The sequence below is a fragment of the Chrysochloris asiatica genome, unplaced genomic scaffold (genome assembly GCF_000296735.1).
Source record: "Chrysochloris asiatica unplaced genomic scaffold, ChrAsi1.0 scaffold00003, whole genome shotgun sequence".
Taxonomy (NCBI): domain Eukaryota; kingdom Metazoa; phylum Chordata; class Mammalia; order Afrosoricida; family Chrysochloridae; genus Chrysochloris; species Chrysochloris asiatica.
In genome coordinates, this window is record NW_006408521.1 from 45,806,053 (window position 1) to 45,829,691 (window position 23,639).

Here is a 23,639-nt window from a genome sequence, read left to right on the forward strand (position 1 = left end):
AGATCTTTATGCATTCCATTTCATTTTTGACAACTTCCAAATTTCTTAGACTCCTATTTCATATATTTACTGATTAGTAATGGCAGCTGTTTCTTCTCATTTTGAGTCATGCCCCATCAGCAAATGAAGCTTTACTTCATTTGCTGATGGGAAAGCTTTACTTCATCCACATCATTAAGGTTAACTCTGCATTGAGAAGGTAGCTCTTCCCCATTTGTATTTTGAGTGCCTTCCAATCTGAGGGGCTCCTCTTCCCACACTTTATCAATGTTCCACTGCTATTTGTAAATTTCCCCTGGCCAATTTTTTTCAGAAGTAGATCATCAGATTCTTCTTCCTAGTCTTAGTCTGGAAGCTTTGCTGAAATCTGTCCACCATGGGTAGCCCCACTGGCATTTGAAATACCAATGGCATACTTCCCAGCATCACAGTAACACACAAGTCACCGTAGTAAGACACACTGACAAGACGAGAAGTAGGCGACACCATTGTCGTCCACAGATTACAAAAATATCTCCCTAGGATTCTAAGATGCCTCTTCCTCTCTCCCCACAGTTTCGGTGAGAAGGTAAGTTCAGTATGGAACGGGTTTAAATGATGTTGGTGTAACTGGAGGTGGGGCTGGTTGTATCCCCTCAAGTCAGTTTCAAATCATAGCGACTCTATAGGATTTCTGAGGCTGTAAATCTTTACAGGAGCAGAACGTCTTATCTTCCTCCTATGGAGCTGCTGGTAGATTCAAACTGCTGAGCTTGCAGTTAGCATTCCAACTCATAGCTCACTATGCTACCATCTTGGTGTAACTACTAGTCTCCAAAAGAAGGTTCATCATGAGGCTAATGAAAGGGGATAAGACTCCTATGATACAATAGTGAATAACTGCTATCAGGACTGACTGTGAGGGTTAGAAATGTAAAAGTAGCAAAAGAAGCGGAGTGATTGACTTTGCAGTCCAGGAGCAGAGGTCCCTGGGACCATCAAGGGAGAAGAGTGGACTGTGGGACCCTATCCAGAGAAACAGAGATGCCAGAGATGGAGACAGAGACAATGACATGGAGAGATGGAACGGCTGGGGACTCTAGACCCAGAGAGTAAGAGGGGCTGTGTGCTGACGACCAAGGGGCAGGCTTGCAGGGTACACCCTTTGGTTGTTTGATGATGCATGGAGGCAATTGTAATCATGGCAATGAAATGATATACTATAGGATGAATGTAAAGCTAATGTTCTCCCATGTAAATGATCACATAATTCACAATAAAAAAAAAAAAAGAGAATTCATCAAATTTGAAAGTTCCAAGTCTATGAATTCCCTGGGGACTAAGGGACTCATCAACACATAGGTAGAAGCAAAGACCAGGAACACCTCAAGGTCCTTGGAGGGCTGTGCAGCCAGTCTGCAAGGCCACAGGCTGGCCATGAGAAATCAGGGTCAAGGGCAGGGAACCATCTACAAAAACTGTAGGCTAAGGGCCTTCTTCCCAACATACCTCAAATACAAATTGATACTTAGACCAGACATATCTGGGAATCCATCCAGTATTTAGTGGCTTTTTTCCTTGACATAACAGTCAAAAGAGGCAACAAGCAGGCCAGTATGCAAGGAGCTAGGCCTTTGGAGCTGAACAAGTTGGGCTGCAATTCTGCTAACTAGCTGCACGGCCTCAGGAAGCTCACTCCACTCCTCTGACCTATGGTTTGCCTCCTGAGTAAAATATAAATAACTGCCTCCCTCCCAGCCCTGCCAACACTTGGGGTTTTGTGAGTATTAAACAAACAACACAAAAAAGCATCTACTCTCCTATCGCTGGGCACCCAGCAGGCATTTCACAATTAATGTTATTTCATAATTATTCTCTGGCAATAGCAGTCAACTTTGATTCTGACCTCAGGACTGGGATTTCAGCTGAAGGCATCCCACAATGTTCCTGGGGACCACCACCGCAAAACTCTTCTCCCTTCAGGACAAAATTGGCTTCTCATTGAAATCGTGATCCTTGCTGGGGGTGCACATTTTCCCAAAGAAGGGGGTTCCACCAGATCCCAGGTAATGAAAGGGTTCGAGAAAAGTCTGAACCCCAGACCACAGGGAATGAGAGGAGTGGATTCTGACCCTCACTTGACCTCATGCACAGCACAGTGACAGTTAAGTTCGCAGCCTCTGCAGTGTGATACAGCCACCAACAGCTGTGCAACGTCAAAACCACGGCTGCTGGAGTCTGAAGTTACCGCCCCCTCCCCTCCACTGCCAGCGGAAAGAAAACACATTTCTGGGGCTTCTTTATGTTTCGCTTATGAGGAACAAATGTTGACAAGATGTAAGGAAGCAATGCTCTTATTTGCCACCAAAAATACACAGAACATAATTTTCTACGAAGCTACACCCGCTTAATTGTGATGCATTAAGTATTATGTTCATTGTTTCTGAAACTGGGGAGAAATGAATAATTTATTTCAGACAAAGAAAACTCTTGAATATGAAATGCCTCATCTTTTAAAATTACAATTTGGAAGACAAGAATGAAAAACTCCCCATAACCAGTGAGCTTTCTATTGCTAATAGAAAACAGTGGTTTAACTGTTTGTACTTTGTTTGCAAACATCACTTAAAAAAAAAAAAAAAAACTTGAGAATAATCAGGGTACCAAAAAAACCACACAACAATTTCCAGCATATTCACATCCACTCAACACAAGGCTATCACATCCAGTGGTCGTCATCTGAGCCAGGTGTACAGATGTGCTTTGCTTATAACCTGGAATCCAGGCTCTCACCCCCCCACCCCAAGCTCTACACTCCATCTGCCCCCCTCCAGGGTGCTTCATTCTCCTCTGCACTTACTCTCAGCTCTTCCACCATCTTCCCAGCCATGAGCACAACCCCCAACACACAGTAAGTTCTCCAAGAGTGTTAGCTACTGGTAGTCTTAGAGAAGATACTCAGTACCTTGGTTTAAATAGGTGACTCTCACTTCAGTTATGGTGACTAGTGAGGAGGTAACCTATGATTTCTGTGTAATGCTAATTTACTGGGGGATGAGGAATAAGGGCATTAGAATACACATACAAGGCAAGACCAACAAGGTCACTCACTCACCTACATTTACTGGACACACCCTGCCTGCAAACTCAAGCTTTTCTGCATGTTACCTCCAACAACCTTACGAAAACCAATCCAAAACCACTACCATCAAGTCAATTCTGACTCATAGTGACCTCCAGGACAGAATAGAACTGGTCCATAGGGTTTCCAAGGCTGTGGCATTTCGGAAGCAGATAGCTATGACTTTCTCCCATGGAGTGGCTGGTGGATTGGCACTGCTGTCCTTTCGGTTAGCAGCTGAGCACTTCACCACTGAGTCACCTTGGTCGTGGTGGTGGTGATGTGCTGTGGGGTTGGTTCCAACTCACAGCGACCCTATACAGGCTTTCCGAGGCTATAAATCTTTACGGGAGCAGAAAGCCTCATCTTTCTCCCGTGGAACAGCTGGTAGTTTCGAACTGCTGACCTTGCAGTTCGCAGCCCAATTCCTAACCACTACACTACCAGAGCTCCTTTTACTATCCCCATTTTCAGAGAGAGGACCTGGGGCAGAGTAAGTAAGCGCACATTTGTTTTAAGTGCTAAAATGATGGAACTCAAATTCGGTGATGTGTAACTCCAAGACCTTTTGCTCCCAACCACTGTGTTCTTCTGCATTGCACAATTTCCTAGGACCCTGGGGACCACACCCCCTGGCCCTCCCATTCCCATCCCAGCATTGGAGATGAACACAGATGGTCAGTTTTGTTCTTGATGTTGCAAAGTGCGCCAGGCTCTGGGTGGGTTTCTAACAACAGCAGTCAAAAAGGGGTAGTGTCCCTCTCCCACCCCACACCAACAGTCATTAAAACACTGTCACATAGGCACTCTGGGCTGAAGAAGGAACAGGAAGAGCTGCAGTCACTTATGAAGGAGCTGTGGTAATTACTGGCTGAAGTCCCCAGGGCTCTCCCTCCTCATTCCTCCCTCTCAGGGAGTGCCCTGGGGTTAGCGGGCATCTCTTTCAATTAAGACACTCCCTGCATTTAGTATCTTTTGAATTTTTATTCAGACACTGTGTTGCAAAATGTTTTTGAATGGAGATCAGAATTCAGTGCAGAGAACAGTCAAGTAAGCTGAGAGGTAGGGAACCACAAGAATCAAATAGTAAAGAGAAAATAAGGAAGAAAAAAACCAAGTACTGGGTCAATTTCTCCAAACAGGTGCTCCCTCTTTTCAGGGTTCTGAAGGACCTCAGATCAGCTGGATACTGCCATGTCTCCCTTGGCGGAGCCACTACCCCCAAATGAACAAGCAGAAATCCATCCTAAACCCAAATCCCTGACTGGTGCAAACCGTTCACGTATTAGGCTGCTGACTGAAAAGTTGTAGTTTCAAGCCCGCCTAGGGATGCCTCTGAAGCAGTAATGGATTACCCAATATGTACGGTAAGCACAGGCTTGGTGGTGGTGGTTATGTGCCTTGGAGTCGGTTCCAACTCATAGCGACCCTGTACAGGGTTTCTGAGGCTGTTAATCTTTATGGGAGCAGAAAGCCTCATCTTTCTCTAGTGGAATGGCTGGTAGTTTCGAACTGCTGACCTTAAGGTTCGCAGCCCAATTTGTAACCACTACGCCACCAGAGCATTTATTTAATAATCGGCAGTGAACAATATCACGTTTTTTCACCACTTCAAAGATTCTGCTTCTAGACACAACTGGTACCTGTCTCGGTCACAATCCCACAGCATCTACCTGCAAAATCAAAGCCTCGTTTCAAAAGAGTAATCTCTGGCAGGAACCCAAGGACTCGGTACGTTTATTGGACACTCCGCCCCTACTCAGAAGAAAGGTCTAGTCATCTACTTCCACAAAAATTAGCCGCTGAAACCCTACAGAGCACAGTTCTACTCTGAAACACCAGTCAACATGAGTTGAAATCACTGGACCGCAAGTGGAGTGAGCCCTGGACAGCATGCAGGATGAGAAGTGGGGTGCTGGGAAAGAGAAGGCAGAGGACTCTCCATATACCCACTGTCCATCAGGGGAGGTGGCGATGTCCATAAAGCTCCATCTAACAGTTTCCTGTGACCTCCTCCCTCCAGCACAATGCCTCCCGACATCCATGGTCCGTCACTGTCCAGTGAAGTGGACTGACACTCACCTGCATTCCTTCGGGCGCTGCTCTGCTCAGGGAAGCCTGCACCTTCCCCAGAGTACCTGTAAGGCCCAGGCAGCAGCCACCTCACCGACACCTCCTTTGCCCACCTCAGTGTCTAATGGTGAACAGTTGTGGGACCTTGGGCTTCTAGTCTAGAGGCATCCAGAGCCCTGCATATGTTTACATAACTCAAGACAATGCTGAGACTATATGAATGCTTGCTCTTCTACCAGGTTGGCCTAGAAAAATAGCAATTTCATCTGATTCAACATGAAAAGCTCAACCACCACTCTCCCCCCTGTTCTGCTAAGACAACGGTCAGACTCCTGAGTACAGTCAAGCTGCATCTCTGTTCAAGATTTCTCCCACCATTCCTCATACCTCCCACTCTAGTCATAGTATGCAACTTACTACTACACCTGGGACACTCTATGACTCCGCCCATGCTATTGCCTTTACTGGGAATGCCCTCCCCAACCATCACTACTTACCAAATTCCTATCCATCCCTCAAAACCCAGTTCAAAAGTCACCTAGCTTGACCTACAGCTCCATCAAGTTAGTGATTCCTCCTTAGGGTGACATCTGAGCCTTGTACCAAGTTTACTCATTCACATACCAACTACCATAATTTCTCATATATCCCGACAACATCAACAACAGAAAGAGAGTTCCTATAAGGCAAGGACAGGGTCTCATTTACCTCTGCATCACCAGGCTATAATAAGCTCTCAATAAATATCTGATGAGTGAATTTGGCAGGTAAATCATTCCATCACACTGAAATACAATAATTGATAGATAACACCAATAAAAAAGTTAGATTTGTCTCTCTGTTCCTAACATATATGTATATATATATATATTGGAGTCCTGCTATGGCACTCTGGGATAAAGCACTGGACCACAAGTCTGTTTGAACCGAAAGGTTAGTGGTTCAAACTCACCAGCCACTCCTTGGAAACCCTACACTTATCCTATAGTACCACACAAAGACTCCTTGTATATGTATGTTGTTGTTGTTGTTGTTGTTGTTAAGTTCCACCAAGTCAGTGCCGACTCATAGCGACCCTGTGTAAGGTTTCCAAGGAGCAGCTGGTGAGTTTGAACCACTGACCTTGACCACTGGACAGTTAACTCTAAGGATAGTGGTTCAAACCCACCAGATGCCTCACAGGAAAGAGACGAGGCAACGATATACACATAGACCGGAGTCCTGGTGTGGCAGCTACAGAATATGCACTGGATGGCTAACCTCCAGGTCAGCATTTCAAACCCACAGATACTCCACAGGAAAAAGATGAGGCTTTCCGTTCCTGTAAAGATGTACAGCCTAGGAAGTCCTATAAGGGTGGCTCTGAGTTGGAATTGACTCAATGGCAGAGAATGAGTGATACATGTTCACAGAGTCCTGGTGAGACCCTATACAGGATCTCTATGGGTGGGAACCCACTCCATTGCCCTTAGCAACAAGAGCACACATATGCATATGCAAAAGAGCTACTAATCCATGACTGAGGAATTGTCACAGGAACTTGCTCCTGTTACATGGATGCATTAGCATGAGGAACAGAGCAAGACTGTCTAGGTGTCTGCTCTACCACAGACACCTTAACTACAGACAAGGTTCTTACCTGGACCTCAGTTTCTCTATCCATCAAATGGGGCTAAGTGTGGTGGTGATAGTGGTGTGCCGTGGAGTCAGTTCTGACTCATAGCAGCCCTGTATAGGGTTTCAGAGGATGTAAATCTTTACAGAAGCAGAAAGCCTCATCTGTCTCCCATGGAACTGCTAGTAGTTTCAAACTGCTTACCTTAGGGTTAACAGCCCGACTCGTAACCACTACCCTTACCAGAGCTCTTTGGGGGCTAAGTGTACCTACTATTACACAAGAATTAACCAAGTTATTGGAGTCCTGGTGTGGCACTGTGGGTTAATGCGTCAGACTGCAAAGTCATTTGAACTGCAAGGTCGCTAGTTCAAGCTCACCAGCTGCTCCTTGGAAACCCTATACAGGGTCTCTATGGGTCAGAATCAACTCGCCGGCACTTCACAACAACCAAGCTATTGCTATCTATGGAAAACACTTAGCCTACTGCCTCTCACAGCTGTTGGGCTTATTATTTTCATTTCTCGTGCATTACCACAATCATTTCCAATCAGAAGTACTCTTAGACTTGTAGCCTTTGTCCATTCAAGTGTCACTAAGCTTCTGGGAATAGAATGGTTCCATTAAGGACTCTCTGGAATTCACTGATCTCCTAGTATCTCCTTCATCAAAAGTTTATTTGAAAACTTGTAGTAACAGAGATCAAGAAGACATTTCATAAACATGGACTTTGAGAAACCTGCTGGCTTATTCCTACAAAGGATACAATCAATACTTATTTTCATACATTATTAACTGTATACAAAATCATAATGTACAAAGGGCAACAGAAATCACAGGCAGCATGATATTTCTAAGACAATTCACAGGGACACAAAGGAAAATGGGACCAGCATGGTGGAAGACAAATGAATAGTGTATTCGGTCACCTTAAAGTGGGTCTAAACTATGTATTCCTTTCTTTGCCACTGTGTAATTCTATTTCTATGACATAAAATGACCCTAGGCATTCTGCTCTACTTTAGAGCTTCCATCTCACACTAAACCAAAAAAGATAAAATTCAGAAATTTCTTCTTTGGTTAAAATGTCTGCAGTTACACAGGAATGGTTTTAATGGCATGCAAGTTCTGGATTTTGGCTGTCAATTAAGAACTCATCAGAATGTAGGGCTAAATATTAAAATCATAAGTATTGGTTGATGTTTTAACTTAAAGGACTTTTGTCGAAGAGTATTTTAAGGTGGTACACAGAGGCGGAGAAACTGGGAATGAGGGAGAAAGGGAAGGGTCTAGATATTCATTACCACTGATTTGATTTCAACTCATAGTGAACCTGGAGAACCGCCCCATAGGACTTCCAAGGCTGTAAGTTGTCTTTACTAAACTAGATTATCATGTCTTCCTCCCAGGAAGCAGTTAGTGGGTTCGTACCACCAACCTTTCATTTAGCAGCTGAGTGCTGAACCACTATGCTACCAAGGGCTCAAGGGAATAGATGTTGCTATTGTTGTTAAGTGCCACTGAGTCGGTTCCGATTCGTAGAGACCTTGTATAGGATTTCCAAGGAGCGGCTGGTGGGTTTGAACCACTGACATTTCAGGTACAGCACCATACCAGGCTTTTAGTACTTACTATTCAGTGGGGAAAAGACTGATATGTTACAGTACCTTGGGGGGATGGGACATCCCAGGCAAATAATGGGGCAACACACAAAGCAGAGGATCCCCAAGAGTGATTCCTCTCCCACTCTTCTTGTTGTTAAGTGCTGTCAAGTCAATTCCAATTCTATGTCACCCTGTATAGGGTTTCCAAGGAGCAGCTGGTAAGCTTGAACAGCCGACCATGCAGTTTTAAATGACTTCGTGGTCCATTCTGAATGCAAGCTTGGGAACTACCTAGCTCTGAATGGTCAGGGGTCTAGAGAGAACTGTGGTTTGACCAAAAATAGGTCCTTTGACCAAGTGATTAAAAGTCTGTCATATGCTAATGCTTGGACTGGGCGGACCATGGGTCAATTTAGTAAGAGTAAATTGCAATTGATTTTCTGAGAAATTGCTTGTTCTCCTGCCTTTCCTCAGCTGTATCAAACTGTCTCACACACAGCTGCCTTTGTCACAGCCAGAGCCAGTGAAACACATGTCAAGGAAGATCTTTTTAAGACAAAAAGATGAGATATATAAAAATACGTAGATTCACACACACACACACATATGTGTGTGTGTGTGTGTGAATGTTCACCTCGATGTTTCAGAAACATGTATGCCACAGCTGCCATGACCATCTGTATACTTTGCAAATCCCTTGGTGGTTGACTAGCCACCCTGAAACATTTTTATTTTTATAATAACCCTACTATTTGAAGAAAGATCATAAAAGAATACAGCCCTGAAATCTCACCACACACTCCCAGGCCCTCTGGATGCAAATCCCTGGATATGAAAAGAAAATTGTTAAAAGATCACAGAAGATAAAATAATAATAATAATAAAGGTTAACAATGGATGCTTTCACCTCTGATTTCTGATATGGTGATAGACACTCTTAGAACGTTAATTAAAATGGAAGGAGAGATGAAAGTAATGCCCAGAAGGCATCATAAATTAGCCCTTTATGCAAATCGCCCATTCGTTTTTCATCACTGGCCCAACTAGTTAAGTCTCTAAATTACGGGAAGTAATTCACTTCTTCAACAAAAAATTTCAAATGAAAGATTAATTTTTTTTAAATTATAAAAATAAGCTGAGGGCTGGGAGGGTTCGAAGCATCAAATGATCTCTCATTTCTCCTGGCAGGCAACTCTGAAGGGGGTCAAAGGTTATGAAAATATACATTCCAGCCACTGATTAAATACTGGCTGCCAAACAAAGACTTTTTCATTCACCTTTGTTCTGAAACAATTCAAAACAAGGCCAACCACCACCTTAACGGAAGCAGAAACCTAGTTCCTCACCTTCACTGCAGGAAAAACACAGTGAATCACCTCAAGGGGGCCTGAACAGACCTGAACAGGTGAAGGGCAATTGAAAGGAGACGGGGAAATACCGGGAGAGGGTGAGTTTCAAATAGCAATTTAAAAACAAACACACACTTAATTTGACTTGCCATCACTGTCTTAGACAATTTATGTTCTACTGTCCTAGAAATTTATGGAACTCTCTTCTTATCAGTGAAATGAGGGAATGGACTAGAATGACCTCCAGAATTCCTGCCTCATCTACCATTCAGTGAATTCACGTGTTCCTCTCCAACACAAACGCAGCCCTTCCAATCACTAAATGTATTAAATATAATCTGATGCCATATATTTTGTTGACTGAACTCACTCTGGGCTTCATTTGACCTTTCCTGGTCTCATTTTGCCCTTTTCCCCTCTTTTCTCCATTTACTTATTATTTCTTTTTATTTTGTTCAATCTTCTTCCATGTACTCAAATGTAATTGTTGTTAAAAGCTGTCGAGTTGGTTCCAATCCATTGCGACCCTATATAGGGTTCCTAAGGAGCTACTGGTGAGCTTGAACCACCGACCTTGCAGTCTAGTACATTCGCCCAATAAAAGCAAAGTCTAGGTGGAATAAACCATGCTTTCAAAAATGTTATAAGTATGAAAAATAGATACACCAAGATCATAATTTCCTGGACAGGAAGACAATGCTAGAAAGAAAATCAGTAAAGTCCCAGAACAATACAAGATTCAATGAACAAAGCCTTAGAGAAGGAAAAGAAAGATATTAAAGAATGTCCTATTGTTGTTGTTAAGTGTCGTTGAGTCGGTTCTGACCCATAGTGACCCTGTATAGGGTTTCCAAGGAGCAGCCGGTGAGCTTGATTCACTAACCTTGTGGTTCAAACCAACTATGCAGTACAGCGCATTGACTCACAGTGCCACACCAAGACTCCTACAAATGAACAGAAAACAGAAAGCCTCACCGTTCTCCCAAAGTGGCTGGTAGATTCGAACTGCTGACCTTGAGGTTAGCAGCCCATCTCATAATCTACTATGCTATTCGAAACTACCAGCTGTTCCGAGGGAGAAAGAGGAGGCTTTCTGCTCTCGTAAAGATTTACAGCCTCGAAAACCCTGTACAGGGTCGCTATGAGTCAGAACCGACTCAACAGCACGTAACAACAACAACAACCAGGTCTCCTATTGTTGTTGTTGTTAAGTGCCACTGAGTCGGTTCCAACAGCAACCCTGTATAGAGTTTCCGAGGAGCGGCTAGTAAGCTTGAACCTCCGACTTTGCTGTCCAGCACATTAACCCACAGCGCCACACCAGGACTCCACACCAGGGCGCCTGTAAAAGAAGTATGTAATATCTACTTTCCAAAAGGGCATATAGGTGAATCAGGGTGGAGACCTGGTTGGCCAGCAGTGTGGTAAGACCTGGGGGCTCTTGGCCCCAGAGTCAGAGACATAGTCACAGAGGACTAGAGCGTCCAGCTGATAAGAAGAGAGGGCATATGCACAAGAACACCCACACTTGCATATAATACCCACTTGACCTGGCTTCAATGACTGGATGATCAGAGCTCAACTAGAAGAAGAAAGAAGAGGAAAAAAAGAGTAATCTAATACAACTTGATGAACTTGACCTACACCTATGGATGCAGTAGCTCAAAAGAGGGAAATTTTTACAGCGAGGATCATTCCCACCCCCTCCATACACAGAGTAGACAGGGATGAGCAACTTGGACACTGGCTACCCAAAATGGGGGGAGGGGGGGGCTACAAAGGCAAGAAGTGACTGGCTTACAAGCTTTCAAGAGGGAACCTAGATCAGATCCAGAGGGTGTGGAGGAAGGTAAAATCTCCACTGAGCAGTATCCAATCTGTCTGTGCAGGGCTGGAAAAAAAAAGTGGGGGGGGGCATATAGCTAATCAAAATCACCCAGCTAGCAAGGGCCAAAGCTTGAATCAGAACAGTCTCCAGACTCCTGGACCAGTGCTTAAAACCAAACAATCTCAGCCTGATACCTCCTTTTGAGAATTTGGTACTGCAAACCAGAGGGAAGTAAAAATTTTTTTAAAAAGGATCTCCATTGGAAAAAACAATCTTTGACAACAGAAAAATTAAGAGATGGCAGAAAGAAATACTTTAGAGGACTAAAGAGAAGGACTGAGGACAGACAGATTGGCTATAAATAATTCTGCATCTTGCAATAATCTTCAGTTCATGCAATTACCTGTCACTCAGAACACAAGGTATTACAGCTACGCTATGCAAAATATCTGACTGTTTCTACCATCACGATCTTACTAGAGATGAAACATCCATGGCTTGGTCAGAAGTATGGAGATACTAGGAAACTGCTGCTTTACTCATGAAACTTCTGAGGTTGGCAGTTGATCTTTATAATAAAATTTGCCTTTGGTGACCAGACAGTGACAGAGACAGACACAGACTCTTCAGATCACCAGGCAAGTATGTAATATAAGAGCATGTTTCAACTATGACCCCATTGTCATAAATGGTAATGATAACAATTACATGTGTGTATGTGTTTGTCACATCAGGATAATGCACTAGACCGCAAAGTCGGTTTGAACCGCAAGGTCGGCAGTTCAAACTCACCAGCTACTCCACGGAAACCCTAGACAGGGTCACTATGAGTCAGAATCAACTCGATGGCACTTAACAACAACAACATATACATATATAGAGAGTCCTGGTGTGGTGCTATAGGATACCCACTGGACTGCTAACTGCAAGGTCGGCGGTTCAAACCCACCAGCTGCTCCTTGGTAAACCTATACAGGCTCTCTAGGAGTCGGAACCAACTCAACAGCACTTAACAACATACATATATATGTTGTTATATAATTATATATATGGGGGCCTCAAAAAGTACATGGAAAAATTCCATCATTTTTTCAATTCCATTTTTCCATGACCTTTTTGAAGTCCCCTTGTATATATAAATCTTAAAGTCTTTTATCAACATGTTTACAGGCTACTGAGGAGCCATGGTGGCAGAATGGTTACATCTGGCAGCAGACTGGCTATGGTTGACAATTCAAACTCACCCAGCGGCTCCATAGGAGAAGAGACCTAGCAATCTGTTCTGGTAAAGAAGACAGCCTAGGGAACCCTTGGGGAAAGTACTCTGTGACGGGGGGGGCTCTATATATCAACAAGTGTCTCTATAAATCAACAATTGACTTCAGGGCAAATATCACCACCAGCAACAGCAGTGGCTTTGGGTGGTGGGATAATGAGTGATTTAAATTTGTTATCTTTTCTTATGTTTGTAATTTCTTATTGCCCCACAATACATAAAAAGCAGGCCTGCTGAGGGGGCAGAAGAAAAAGAAGAAAACAGCCAGGAGGGTTCTGTGGAAGGGAGATTCAGTCTACTTAGTTGAGCCTGTGGAGACAGAAGCATCTTCCGGGCTTAAGTCCTGCCCTTCTCAGGGTGCAGTAATTTCCCTGCTGCGAGGAGGGTTGGAGAGAAGATTTATGGGGAGAGGTTAAAAGAATAGGAGCCAGTCAAGCTGAGAAGGGAAGCTGATCACAAGAATTCTTAAGCACAGGAAGAGCTTCCATGCCAGTGATCACCAGCTGCAGCAAGCTCACCTCTGACCCAAGAGCATAAGGGCACGGGCCCAAAGGAACAAGAGGAATTCATAGCAGGAATCATGAAGACTTCCCCCTAAGGGTAGTTAAACGTCAAACTGGGTTATTAAGAGACAGGACTTTCCTCCAGGGTCCTTTAGATAGAGAATGTTGTTGTTGTTGTTGTTAAGTGCCGTCGAGTCGGTTCCGACCCATAGCGACCCTGTACAGGGTTTCTGAGGGTATAAATCCTTACGGGAGTAGAAAGCCTCATCTTTCTCCCGCAGAGCAGCTGGTAGTTTCGAACTGCTGACCTTAAGGTTCGCAGTCCAATTCGTAACCACTATGCTACCAGAGCTCCTTTAGATAGAGAATAGATTTTTCATTTCTTGTCCAAAGTAGTTTATGAGCAGCCCTCCTGAAGGCTCTGGATTACTATTTCTTTCAAGATACAGAATCATTGTTCCATGATCAGGAAATGTGGTGTGCTGAAAAGAGTCCTAGACTTGGAGTCAGGAGACAGCAGAGAGCTAACATGACATTGGCATGCCATTGAAAATGAGGGCCGAGTATGCAGACTGTATGCTAGTTTTTCTACACACAGCATCCTTAATTCCCAAGTATCTATAAGGCAGGCATTATCAATCGTCCCATCTTACATTCACAGAACCTGAGGGATAATGAACTCCACTGACTGAAAAAAACCAAGTGATCAGTGGAGCTGGGACCCACTGGACTGGGCGGAGGGAGCTTTGAAATATGTGTTTTTTCTCTGGCAGCAGCATGGGAAAAGGTATGGAAATATGAGGCTACTCAGAGCACTGGTAGAATAGCAGGCAGTGAGCCTGGTTGGCCTAGAACACAGGACAGCAGTGGCCAGATGGAAGGTTGATTAGCAGAAGGGTCTATCAGGATCATGAAAGCCACTATGGCTCCTCAATAACCACTTCCTGTTGAATCACTGAGTTGCTAAGATAAGACATGGCAATGGGGAGACCAACTGAATTGGGAGAAACGAGATACAAGAAGACCAATAAAAAGGCCATGCAAAGTTCATGTGAGAAAGTATGTGTGCTAAGGGAGTGAGGTTGTTGTTATAGTTGTTAAGTGCCTTTGAGTCAGTTCCGACGCATAGTGACCCTGTATAGGGTTTCCAAGGAGCAGCTGGTGAGCTTGAACTGCCAACCTTGCAGTTCAAAAGTCTTTGCAGTCCGGCGTATTAATCCACAGTGCCACACCAGGACCCTGGGAGTGATGTTGTTGTTGTTGTTGTTAAGTGCCATTGAGTCGGTTCTGACCCACAGTGACCCTGGATAGGGTTTCTGAGGAGCAGTTAGTGAGCTTAAACTGCCACCCTTGCAGTTCAAATGGCTTTGCAGTCTGGCGCATTAATCCACAGCACCATACCAGGACTTCCTGGGAGTGATGAGAGGGGAGCAATTCAAGAGACACATCCAAGGTAAATTCAGCAAGGTAAATTCATCAGGGACAGCGGCAACCCAAATGTTCATAGCTTAGATCACTAAGTAGATGATAAGATAATGATTCCAATATATAAAACAGGGACACAGGAAGTGAAGGGGTGTCCAGAGAAAAGGAGAGAGACAATAAAATGCATTCGGGAGATACTGAGTTTGAGGTGACTGAGATATATCCAGATGGAGTGGTCCACAACTGAGTTGGAAACACTGGTTTACCACAGTGCCCAGGAGAGGTTGGGATAGGAGGGAAGGCTCTGAGTTATCTGTGGAAATGGTAGCTGAGGTTCCAGGAAGGGATAAGGCTTGCCTGGAGAGCTTACAAACTCAGAAAGAAAACAACACTGGCCCCCTTAAGGGAGGGCTTTGTCCTGGAAAAGCATTTGAAGGTTGCCTTCAAGCTGTGTGGTCCTGGCCAAAGCACGTCTCTTCTGAAGTGCTGGACTAGATCCTTCTACTCCGATATTCCCAAGCATCAGTGATAGGATATCATCTCCAAACCAGGAAGGATGATTGGTGCTAACCAGACACTCAGTAGCCTAGCATGCAAGTCACCGCTGTTCCAATGGGAAAGGAAGACACATAAATAAGTTCTCCCGATACGCTGTGATTTACGGCTCTCATCAAGGCAAGGGCAAAATGTAAAGTGAGGAAGCCCTGAGTTTCAACAAGGCCCTCAGAGTAGAAACGTGATCTCAGTCTTGGAGAACTGATACTTCCCAAGTGGATGCAAGACCATATGCAAAGGCACAGAAATGTAGAAGCACATGAAATACATGGGGAATGGCTGAGTTCAGTGAGTCTGAGGAGAGAACAGAGTGAAAAGGACAAGTGGAAGAGGACAGGGTCATGCTAGAAAGGGGTTCCACTGACCTTCTAGGTTTTACTACACAGCAAAACACATAACAGGGAACTAACTGAGGTTCTCACATATAGGAGTGGCACAATTAAGTTCCTGCCTTAGAGAGATGAATGAGAAGGAACAGATGGAGACACACCCCTAGGACCTGCCTGGTACTCTTTCTTTCATTGTGATTAAAGAAGATAGCAGATGATATGGTAAGATGTTGCTCCAACATGAAAAACTTTTTAAGAAGTTAAAAAAAAAAAAACATAGTTTCATAAGTATGGTGTTACATTAAAACAGAAATATTAAACATGGCCAATTATTCATAGCATCATTCGGAAAAAGAGGCTGGCCACAGAAGAGAGTATAAGGCATCGCATTCTGGAGTAAATCATTCCCACTTTCAGGTCCCACAACTTCCTAGAACAGTAGAAGCCATCCAGCAGCTCTGTGGGAGTAAGACCTGGCTACCTGCTTCCATTGAAGCTCTGGTGTGGCGCTGTGGGTTAATGCACTGGACTGCAAAGTCGCTTGAACTACAAAGTGGGCGGTTCAAGCTCATCAGCCGCTACTTGGAAACCTATACAGGATCGCTATGGGTCGGAATCAACTCGACAGCACTTAACAACAACAACCTGCTTCCATAAAGATCCCAGCCAAGAAAACCCTATGGAGCAGTTCTCTGTCACGTGGGGTTGATATGTGTTGGAATCAACTGAACAGCACCCAACACGAACAATGGTATTTGGCAGGGAAATAATTGTCAGAGCCAGAGAGCTGAAATGTTGACTTTCTCCCAATCAGATTTAGACTGCACAAATCCTAACATCACTCTTTCCTCACAATCCACCCACTGGATCCTTGTTTTCAGTTCCATCCAATTTGATTACAGCTGAGGAAGGCCTGGCATCTCTTGACTCTTCTCTACAAAATCCCACCTCCCAATCAATATTGTGAAACCTCGCAGCCCTCTTTTACTCTGGCTGCCACAGAGGCGCTTATCTCCTCCTTCTGATCCTACACCCTTAAGACGTCTCTTGGCACCCACTAGACTTTCAAAAACTTCTCTCAGCTTTGTTCTCCCAGAGATTGCAAAAAAATTGCCAACAGGTTCATCTTCCTATTAAATCAATGCTGACTTCTTCCTGCCCCTTGAACTTCTTGTAATGAACAAAAGGGAAAGCAGAATGAAGGTTAAAGAGCAGCTGGGAGGGAAACAGATGTTAAACACTGCATCATGGGATCTGTTTCCTGGGCCTCCAAGCTCCCACACCAGTCTGCCCTCTTGGTTCCCAAGACACTTTTCTGTGTTGTTTCTTTGATTCCAATATCTTCTACTTCTGGCTAGCTTTCTTCTTTGCTCACTTTCTGACTCTTCCCTTTCAAGACCCTTAAAAACCACACTGGCATCAACTCACAGTAAACACACCTCCTCAAGCCCTTAAAAGTGCCTTGGAGGCCAAATGCTTTCACTATCAAGTTTCCCCAAGAGTCATCTTTCCCACCTCCCACTGCAATTCTTGTCTGGGGAGGGCTGCTCGATGTCTCTTCTGCGGCTCAGGCTTCAGATCACAGATGACAATTATTCGATTCTGCCTTATTTTTACCACCTTCTGTGTTCCCTCCAGACCACCGGGGGTGATCCCACTTCATGGCCTTTTAGCTGTTTATGAGTAAACAACAATGAAGATGGCTGGAGGCTGGAGGAGTCCAAAGAAGATGGAAACACGAGAATGTCAAACACGTCTTGCTCAGTGAAGGGATTCAGCCTATGCTTAATGTATGTGGATAAACACTCTCTTCACATTGGGCAGGGAAATCCAAAAACGGAAACACTGATTACTACCATATCTGTAAAAGGCACAGGCCCTATTGTCCTGGTTTCTTAAGGGAGATCTGCAAGATGAAAAGAGATGTTCTGGAAACTCAGATTCAACCCATGAAAAGCAATTTTTATCATCCTGTTCATTTGTCCTACCCCAGCCTAAAAATACCAAACTGGGTAATATGCATTATTCAGGAACTTAAAACCTCTCAGGACTGCATTTGGCTTTACTACACCCACTTAAGAAACATAGTCACTGTCAAGAGGTCAAAGCTCATTAGTGCTGGAACCTAAATTCAATGCCCTTGAGATATGAAATGTAGCTCTAGACAAGGCCTGCCTGCCTCTAGTTAATTTCATTATGACTTCTGGACTCTCAGCAGGCTGTGGTCTCACAAATTCAAGATCATATATGTTATGGAACAATCTCGGGCTGAGCGGTGGATCCAAAAAACAAATGACTTGGTCCATATGGAAGAATTTCAGATCCTCGTAAAAGAAGGTCAGATGAACCAATGGTATCTGAGAACAAGGGAGTCACTTGGAGTACAGAAGCAAGTGCAAGGATGGAAAGAGCAATGCAAGAGTACAGTGGAGGGAGTCTGGAGGTGACCTGGATCCTCCGCTCAGAATCATGGACTGTTAGGACCCGAGATTTTCTCCCTATACTGATGAGAAAAGACTAAATCACCCAGAGAGGGAAAGTCAGCCACTCAAAGTTCCATAGCTCAGGTCAGATCGGACATTAAAATTCAAATGTCACCTTCTTCCTTACCCACTTCCTCACATAAGGATGCTCATAGTCTTGCAGGCATCAAGATAAAGACTGAGGACTTCTGCTTGCTTCTTCGATGGGGCAGGCAGCAGGAAAGAAGCATTCGCCCACACCAGAAAGGCCAGCTTCACCACCGGTACTCTACCTGCCACACCTCATCACCTCATCCTAGTTCCAACAGACCTGCTTCCAGGATGAAGCACACCCAACTCTGTGTCTCCCATCCATAGGTTGGGGCACTGTCCTGGCTGGGTCAAGGGAACAAATGATATCAAAAGGGATTTAGAGTAGAAATCATCAGCATTATTCAAGATAATATATGAATGTTTCTGATACCAGATCTGTATCTTTGTATTCCATCCTAAACCATACACATACAGACACACACACTTTTCCACTGAATCGAAAGACAGAAGCCTCAGGGATCTTGTTAAAATGCAGATATTGATTCAGTAGGTCTGGGGTGGCATCTGCGACTCTGCACCTCTAACTAGCTCCTAGATGCTGCTGCTGCTGCGGTTCTGAGGACCCCATTCTGGGTAGAAAGTAGCAAGGAATCGAAGTTATGAATGCAGGCTTAGAATCAAACAATTCAGGGTGTAAATCACAAAGAATCTTTGTGATCTTGGATTGGTCCCTAACTTCACTATGACTCAATCTTCACATCTATAAAATGGAAATAATAATAGTTAACAAACACTTGACGATGATTAAATAAGTGAATGATGGAAAGCTTGGCATATAAGGGTTTAATAAATGTCAGCTGCTGGCTGCCTCTAAGATTCATGAGGACAAGGACATAGCTCTCTGACTTACTGCCAAATCCCACAATGCCTAGAGCATAGTAGTTGCTCAATGGATGCTTAGTGGGTGAATACATGAATATATAATACACCTACATATAACATCAGCATTTATATGTTCCTCCTTTGGTTCTGTGGTTTTTCTGCAATAAAGCATAAGTCCTTTAAAACTCTAGAACATTCTCACCAGCAGCATGTCATCATTCCATAGACTCAACTTCAACATCCACCACCAGGTCTGACCACCTAGATATATCTAATTTGGGTTGGCTATATCTACTTGGGAAAATGTCTTAACTGTAAACAAATAAAGACAACATCAGTGTGGAATCTGCCCATCATTAAGAGAAGCTACTGCTCATTATTTATAGAGCTGTCTGAATGCAAATGTTATGAAAACTTAATTCTAAAACTAAGCACACTTCCAAGCCAAATATTGAACTACAAAAGAGAGACAAAACAATCCGTGGGATGCAGAGCTCCTTTAGAAAGCGCTGGTGAGGCAGGAGTACAATCTCTTATAAACACGCTCATGAAAAATCAGAAACAGAAGAATTTCTAACAAATGGTAGAGCCTAAGCTTTTAAATCAAAGACAGATAACTGAGTCCATCCAAAATTTCTTTAGTGATCTAAGAGTATCTTCAGACATCTGCTCAAGCAAGTGAAATCACTTGGTCAGATCCCATTTCCTGGGAGGCACTGTGTAAGGCATGTAGCAAGAAGGGAATACGATTGCCACCTACAGACAGAAATGGCACTTCCTTTATAAGAGTTGACCAATCATATTTTAATGTGAAGGGGAAAAAAAAATTGAACCGTCTCCCTCCAATTGCTCCAAAGCACTACATCACATTACTTCATTTAGAATTACTTTCAAGTCATACAATCATCTCCAGGCATTCTGCCTCTTCATTATCATCATCCTATTTCTAATTTCCCAGAAACACTGCGCCATTCAACTACTTATACACTATTTGAGAGCCAAAGAGAATGCAAGCCAGAGAATTTCAAGCAGGCAAAGGCATCAGAGCGAAAGTATCTAGCTGCTTACCTGGTATGAATGGGACCACCCGGAATATATCAGACAACCTGCTGTTAACAGGTTCATACGGGGAATCTTCAAGCAGGTCATTTCCTAAAAACAACAAAAAGATTGAGATTCAATTTGGAACACAGATAAACTTCAGGTCGTTTTTCACTACTGAATCTGAATTCTAATGCGGTTGTGATTGTGTAACACAAAGATGCTGAAACTTTCAAAGATTTCAAATGCATCTACCTATTTGGCGTTGGTTATTTCGGTTTGTTCCCTTTTTGTTGTCCTTGCTCTGTGAAAACACTGGAGAGCAACTCAGCCTGGTCTTGCCAGGAAAGGCTCTCACTCTTTGCAAAGGAATGAAATGACAGAGGAAGAAGCCAGTGACGTCACAAGCCCTACCGGCTTCCTGGAGCCAATGGAAGAAAGGTGACCCTGTTTACTCCCAAACGTGGCCCCCAAAGCAGGTGCTCCAGATCTGTTCATTCATAGGTGATAGAGCAAGTGGTAATTCCAAAGTCAAATCTGTATATTACAAATCTGAGGTGTGAGTCTCAGAGGAGAATGAATGCATTGGATGTGTGTGCTAAATTTATAAACACAAGCCATGAGGCAGGCGAGGACCAGAGAATTTCCATTGGAATGGATGCTTGTGACAACTACTGTGTTAGCTAAGGTTGGGCCAAACCAGAGGGTTTAAGACTTGGCTAATCTAAGATGAAAAATGTTTTCTCACACATCTGCCTTTCATCAGGTTGTAGAAAGGTGAAGAAAGAAAGGATTCTACTAGACCTTTTACACTTAATTCCTTAACTTTCCCCAGAATGGGTTGACAGGGAAGGAGACACCAGGCAGGCCAAGCCTTTGCATTATTATTCTCAGAAGCTAGCTAAAGCCTCAGGCCAGAGCTCTTTGGAGGGAAGTTTCAGGTTCTTTGGCCCTTAAATAATGAGATCCTACTCCAGTGCTTAGACCAGGTCTGAGAGAGATCAGCAGGGTCCCCTGGGTGCACCCAGGTCCTCATGGATTTTCCAACAACCCGGCCATACCAATGCTGCTCGAGCTGCTGCAAACACCAGCTGCCGCTGTCCCTGGGGACCTATGAAAGGTCCTCTTTCTGCAAATGGGGAGATGTGAGTGGAGGGTGAGGTCAGCGGGCCCCGGGGCCCAGCCGCCGCCTGCCTTCGCAGAGAGGTCGCGGGCTGTAGGGGGAGGGGGCCGGGCGGCTGGCGCGTACCCTGCAGGCTCTGGTACATGCTCCAGTAGATGCGAAGGCAGTTCTTTTCCTTCTTCATGCCCCGCTTACAGCGGCAGTTATACAGCGATTTCTGCTTGAGGGCCTCCATGGCGCTGCGACACTCGTCCTTGGCCTCGAGGCCGGACGCCAGGCTGAAGTTGGTCTCCTTGCCCGCCACGCACTGTCTCAGCGTGCGGTACTTGGTGCTACAGCTCTGTTCTTTCAGGCACTGATCGCTGGCTTTCACACAGTCCAGGCGGTCCCCGCCGCTCACCTCGGCCGACAGGAGCACGTCTGCGGGGGGCCAAGGACAGGGGTTGTGAAAACAGAAGGGCAAAGACTCCACAGCCCAGTCCTGGGGACCCCCTGGCACCTGCCTGGGATGGGGGTGGGGAAGGTGTTGTGCGAGAAGCGGGCCCAGCCGCCCGGAGTCCGTTTGCCTACCCCACCCCGGGTCCGAGAGGAGGGCGACGGCGGCTCCCCAGAAGGGTCTCCGGTGGGCGGGGAGCCGTCGCTGAACCCAAGCACGCGCCAGACTCCTTCCGCCACCCGGCTCCCGCCTCACGTTCCGCCTGCTAGCCGAAGCCCAGCGCTTCGGAGGAGAGCCGCAGCGGTCTGGCAGCGGGTGAGCCTCGGCTGGCGGCCGGCCCCGAGGGGCACATTGAGGCGCTATTACGGGAAAAGTTTTCCCTTCGAAGTTTGCTCTCACGGCCCCACGCACGCCCTCATCCCACCTGCCCCCACTCGCCTCCGATCTCCCCGGGACAAGCTCGGGGCGCCGGGGCTGGAGGCCGCGGAACCCGTAAGTCCCCGCCAGACGCGGGCAGCAGATACCACAGAGAATCAAAACCCAAGCACGCAAAGCTGCGGACAAGGGCCGCGCCGCCACCACCTCCCGAGCCCAGGGCACTGAGCTACGAGGAGTCATGACCCTTCCCAACCTCCATCCCCCCACCCCCACCCCCCAGTGCAACTTGCCTTTTGGAAAGGCTCAGCGGGCATGAAAGCCAGAGGCGGCCTCGACTTACCCAGCAGCGGCAGCGCGAAGTACAGGGTCGCCAGGAACATGGTGCCGGCGCGCAGCTGGTCCCCCGCCCCCCAAAATCACGAGCCGCCGCGAGGTCTCGCTGGGGAGCTCAGCAGGCAGCGATGCTCTGACGGGCGCGCTGCACCGGCCGCCCAAAGTTCAGCTCCATCCAGCGGGAGAGCAAACTCCGGGGTCCGCCGCTACCACCACCTCTGGCGACTCAGCTTCAGCGTGCAGCGGGCGGGAGGGCGGGAGGCGGCGCGGCTTCTTGGGGATCAGGTCTGACCCAACCTGGAACAGAGAGCGCGCTTTGAAATGAGAGTCCTGAGCGCCCGAGCCTCTCCGCCCCCTGCCCTCCCCTCTCGCTCGTGCTCGCGCTCCCGCCGGGGGAACTTTGCTGCGCTGGGGAGGGGGGAATAAGGGGGGGGAGGTGTAGAAGACCCACCCCCCCAAGTGAGCTGGGGCACTAGGGAGCCGCGGGCACCCGCTGGGCATAAGCTAGAGCGGTTCAACGCGGGGTCCCAAAGTCCAGGGTTTGTCTGCCCTGCTCCGACCCCAGCAAAGAAAGAAAGAGCATTACTTTCAGGGCGCCGCGAGCGGTGCCCGCAGCTGCCGGCAGTCCGAGCCTTTAGGCGGCGGCGGCGGCGGATCCCTAGCCAGCCGGGCGCGGAAAGAGCCCCTCTCCCGGGAAGTTGGCCGCCCCCTCCTCGCCCGCTCGTTCACTCGCTCGCTCTGCCGCTGGCCCTCCCCAGACAAACCACCAATCACTGCCCCCGTCGCCATGCCCCCTCCTCGGCGCGCCTCCTTTCAGAGGCGGCCGGGCGAGGAGGAGGCGATGTCCTGGGTAGGGCCAGCACCCGGTTTGTTCGCCCCTACCCGCAGCAAGTCCTCGGCTCACTCCCAGGAGTCAGCGCCGCGCACACTCGCGTCGGGAGCCGGGGACTCGGGCGCATCCGCGCCACCACCCCGGCTAGTGTGCCGTCCCGTAGCCCCCCGCGTGTCCTCCGGGACAGGTGCAGCCCCGCGCCGCCCGCCGAGAGCCCGTACCCTCAGCTCGCTTTGGCCTCGAAAGTTGGGGGACGACTGCTAGAAGGAAGAGATGGCGGGGTGCGGGGAGGCTGCGATGGGTTCCCGAGCAGACAAAATGAGAAACCTCTTCAAATGCCACCAGCCTGGACTCAACGGATCGGGTCCAGCTGCGGCAAGGTGCCCTTTTATAAGAGTTTGTTTATTTATTTATTCTGGAGGAGGTGTTCCCACCTCTCCT

General features: G+C 46.3%; 1 protein-coding gene across 2 annotated transcripts in view; it reads right to left on the reverse strand.

Annotated features, from left to right (window-relative positions):
- Positions 1-22,669, reverse strand: part of GFRA1 (GDNF family receptor alpha 1) — a 276,871-nt gene extending 254,202 nt beyond the window's left edge. The window contains exons 1-3 of one of the 2 annotated variants that reach the window (XM_006831381.1): positions 22,374-22,515; positions 21,346-21,639; positions 20,124-20,207 (exon numbers count right to left, since the gene is read on the reverse strand). In XM_006831381.1, the coding sequence (XP_006831444.1) occupies positions 20,124-20,207; positions 21,346-21,639; positions 22,374-22,413 (418 nt within the window). In that variant the 5' untranslated portion in view covers positions 22,414-22,515. Of the gene's footprint in view, positions 1-20,123; positions 20,208-21,345; positions 21,640-22,373 lie in introns of both variants that reach the window. The other variant, XM_006831382.1, reaches the window with a different exon arrangement.
- Between the last annotated feature and the right edge of the window lie 970 nt (positions 22,670-23,639).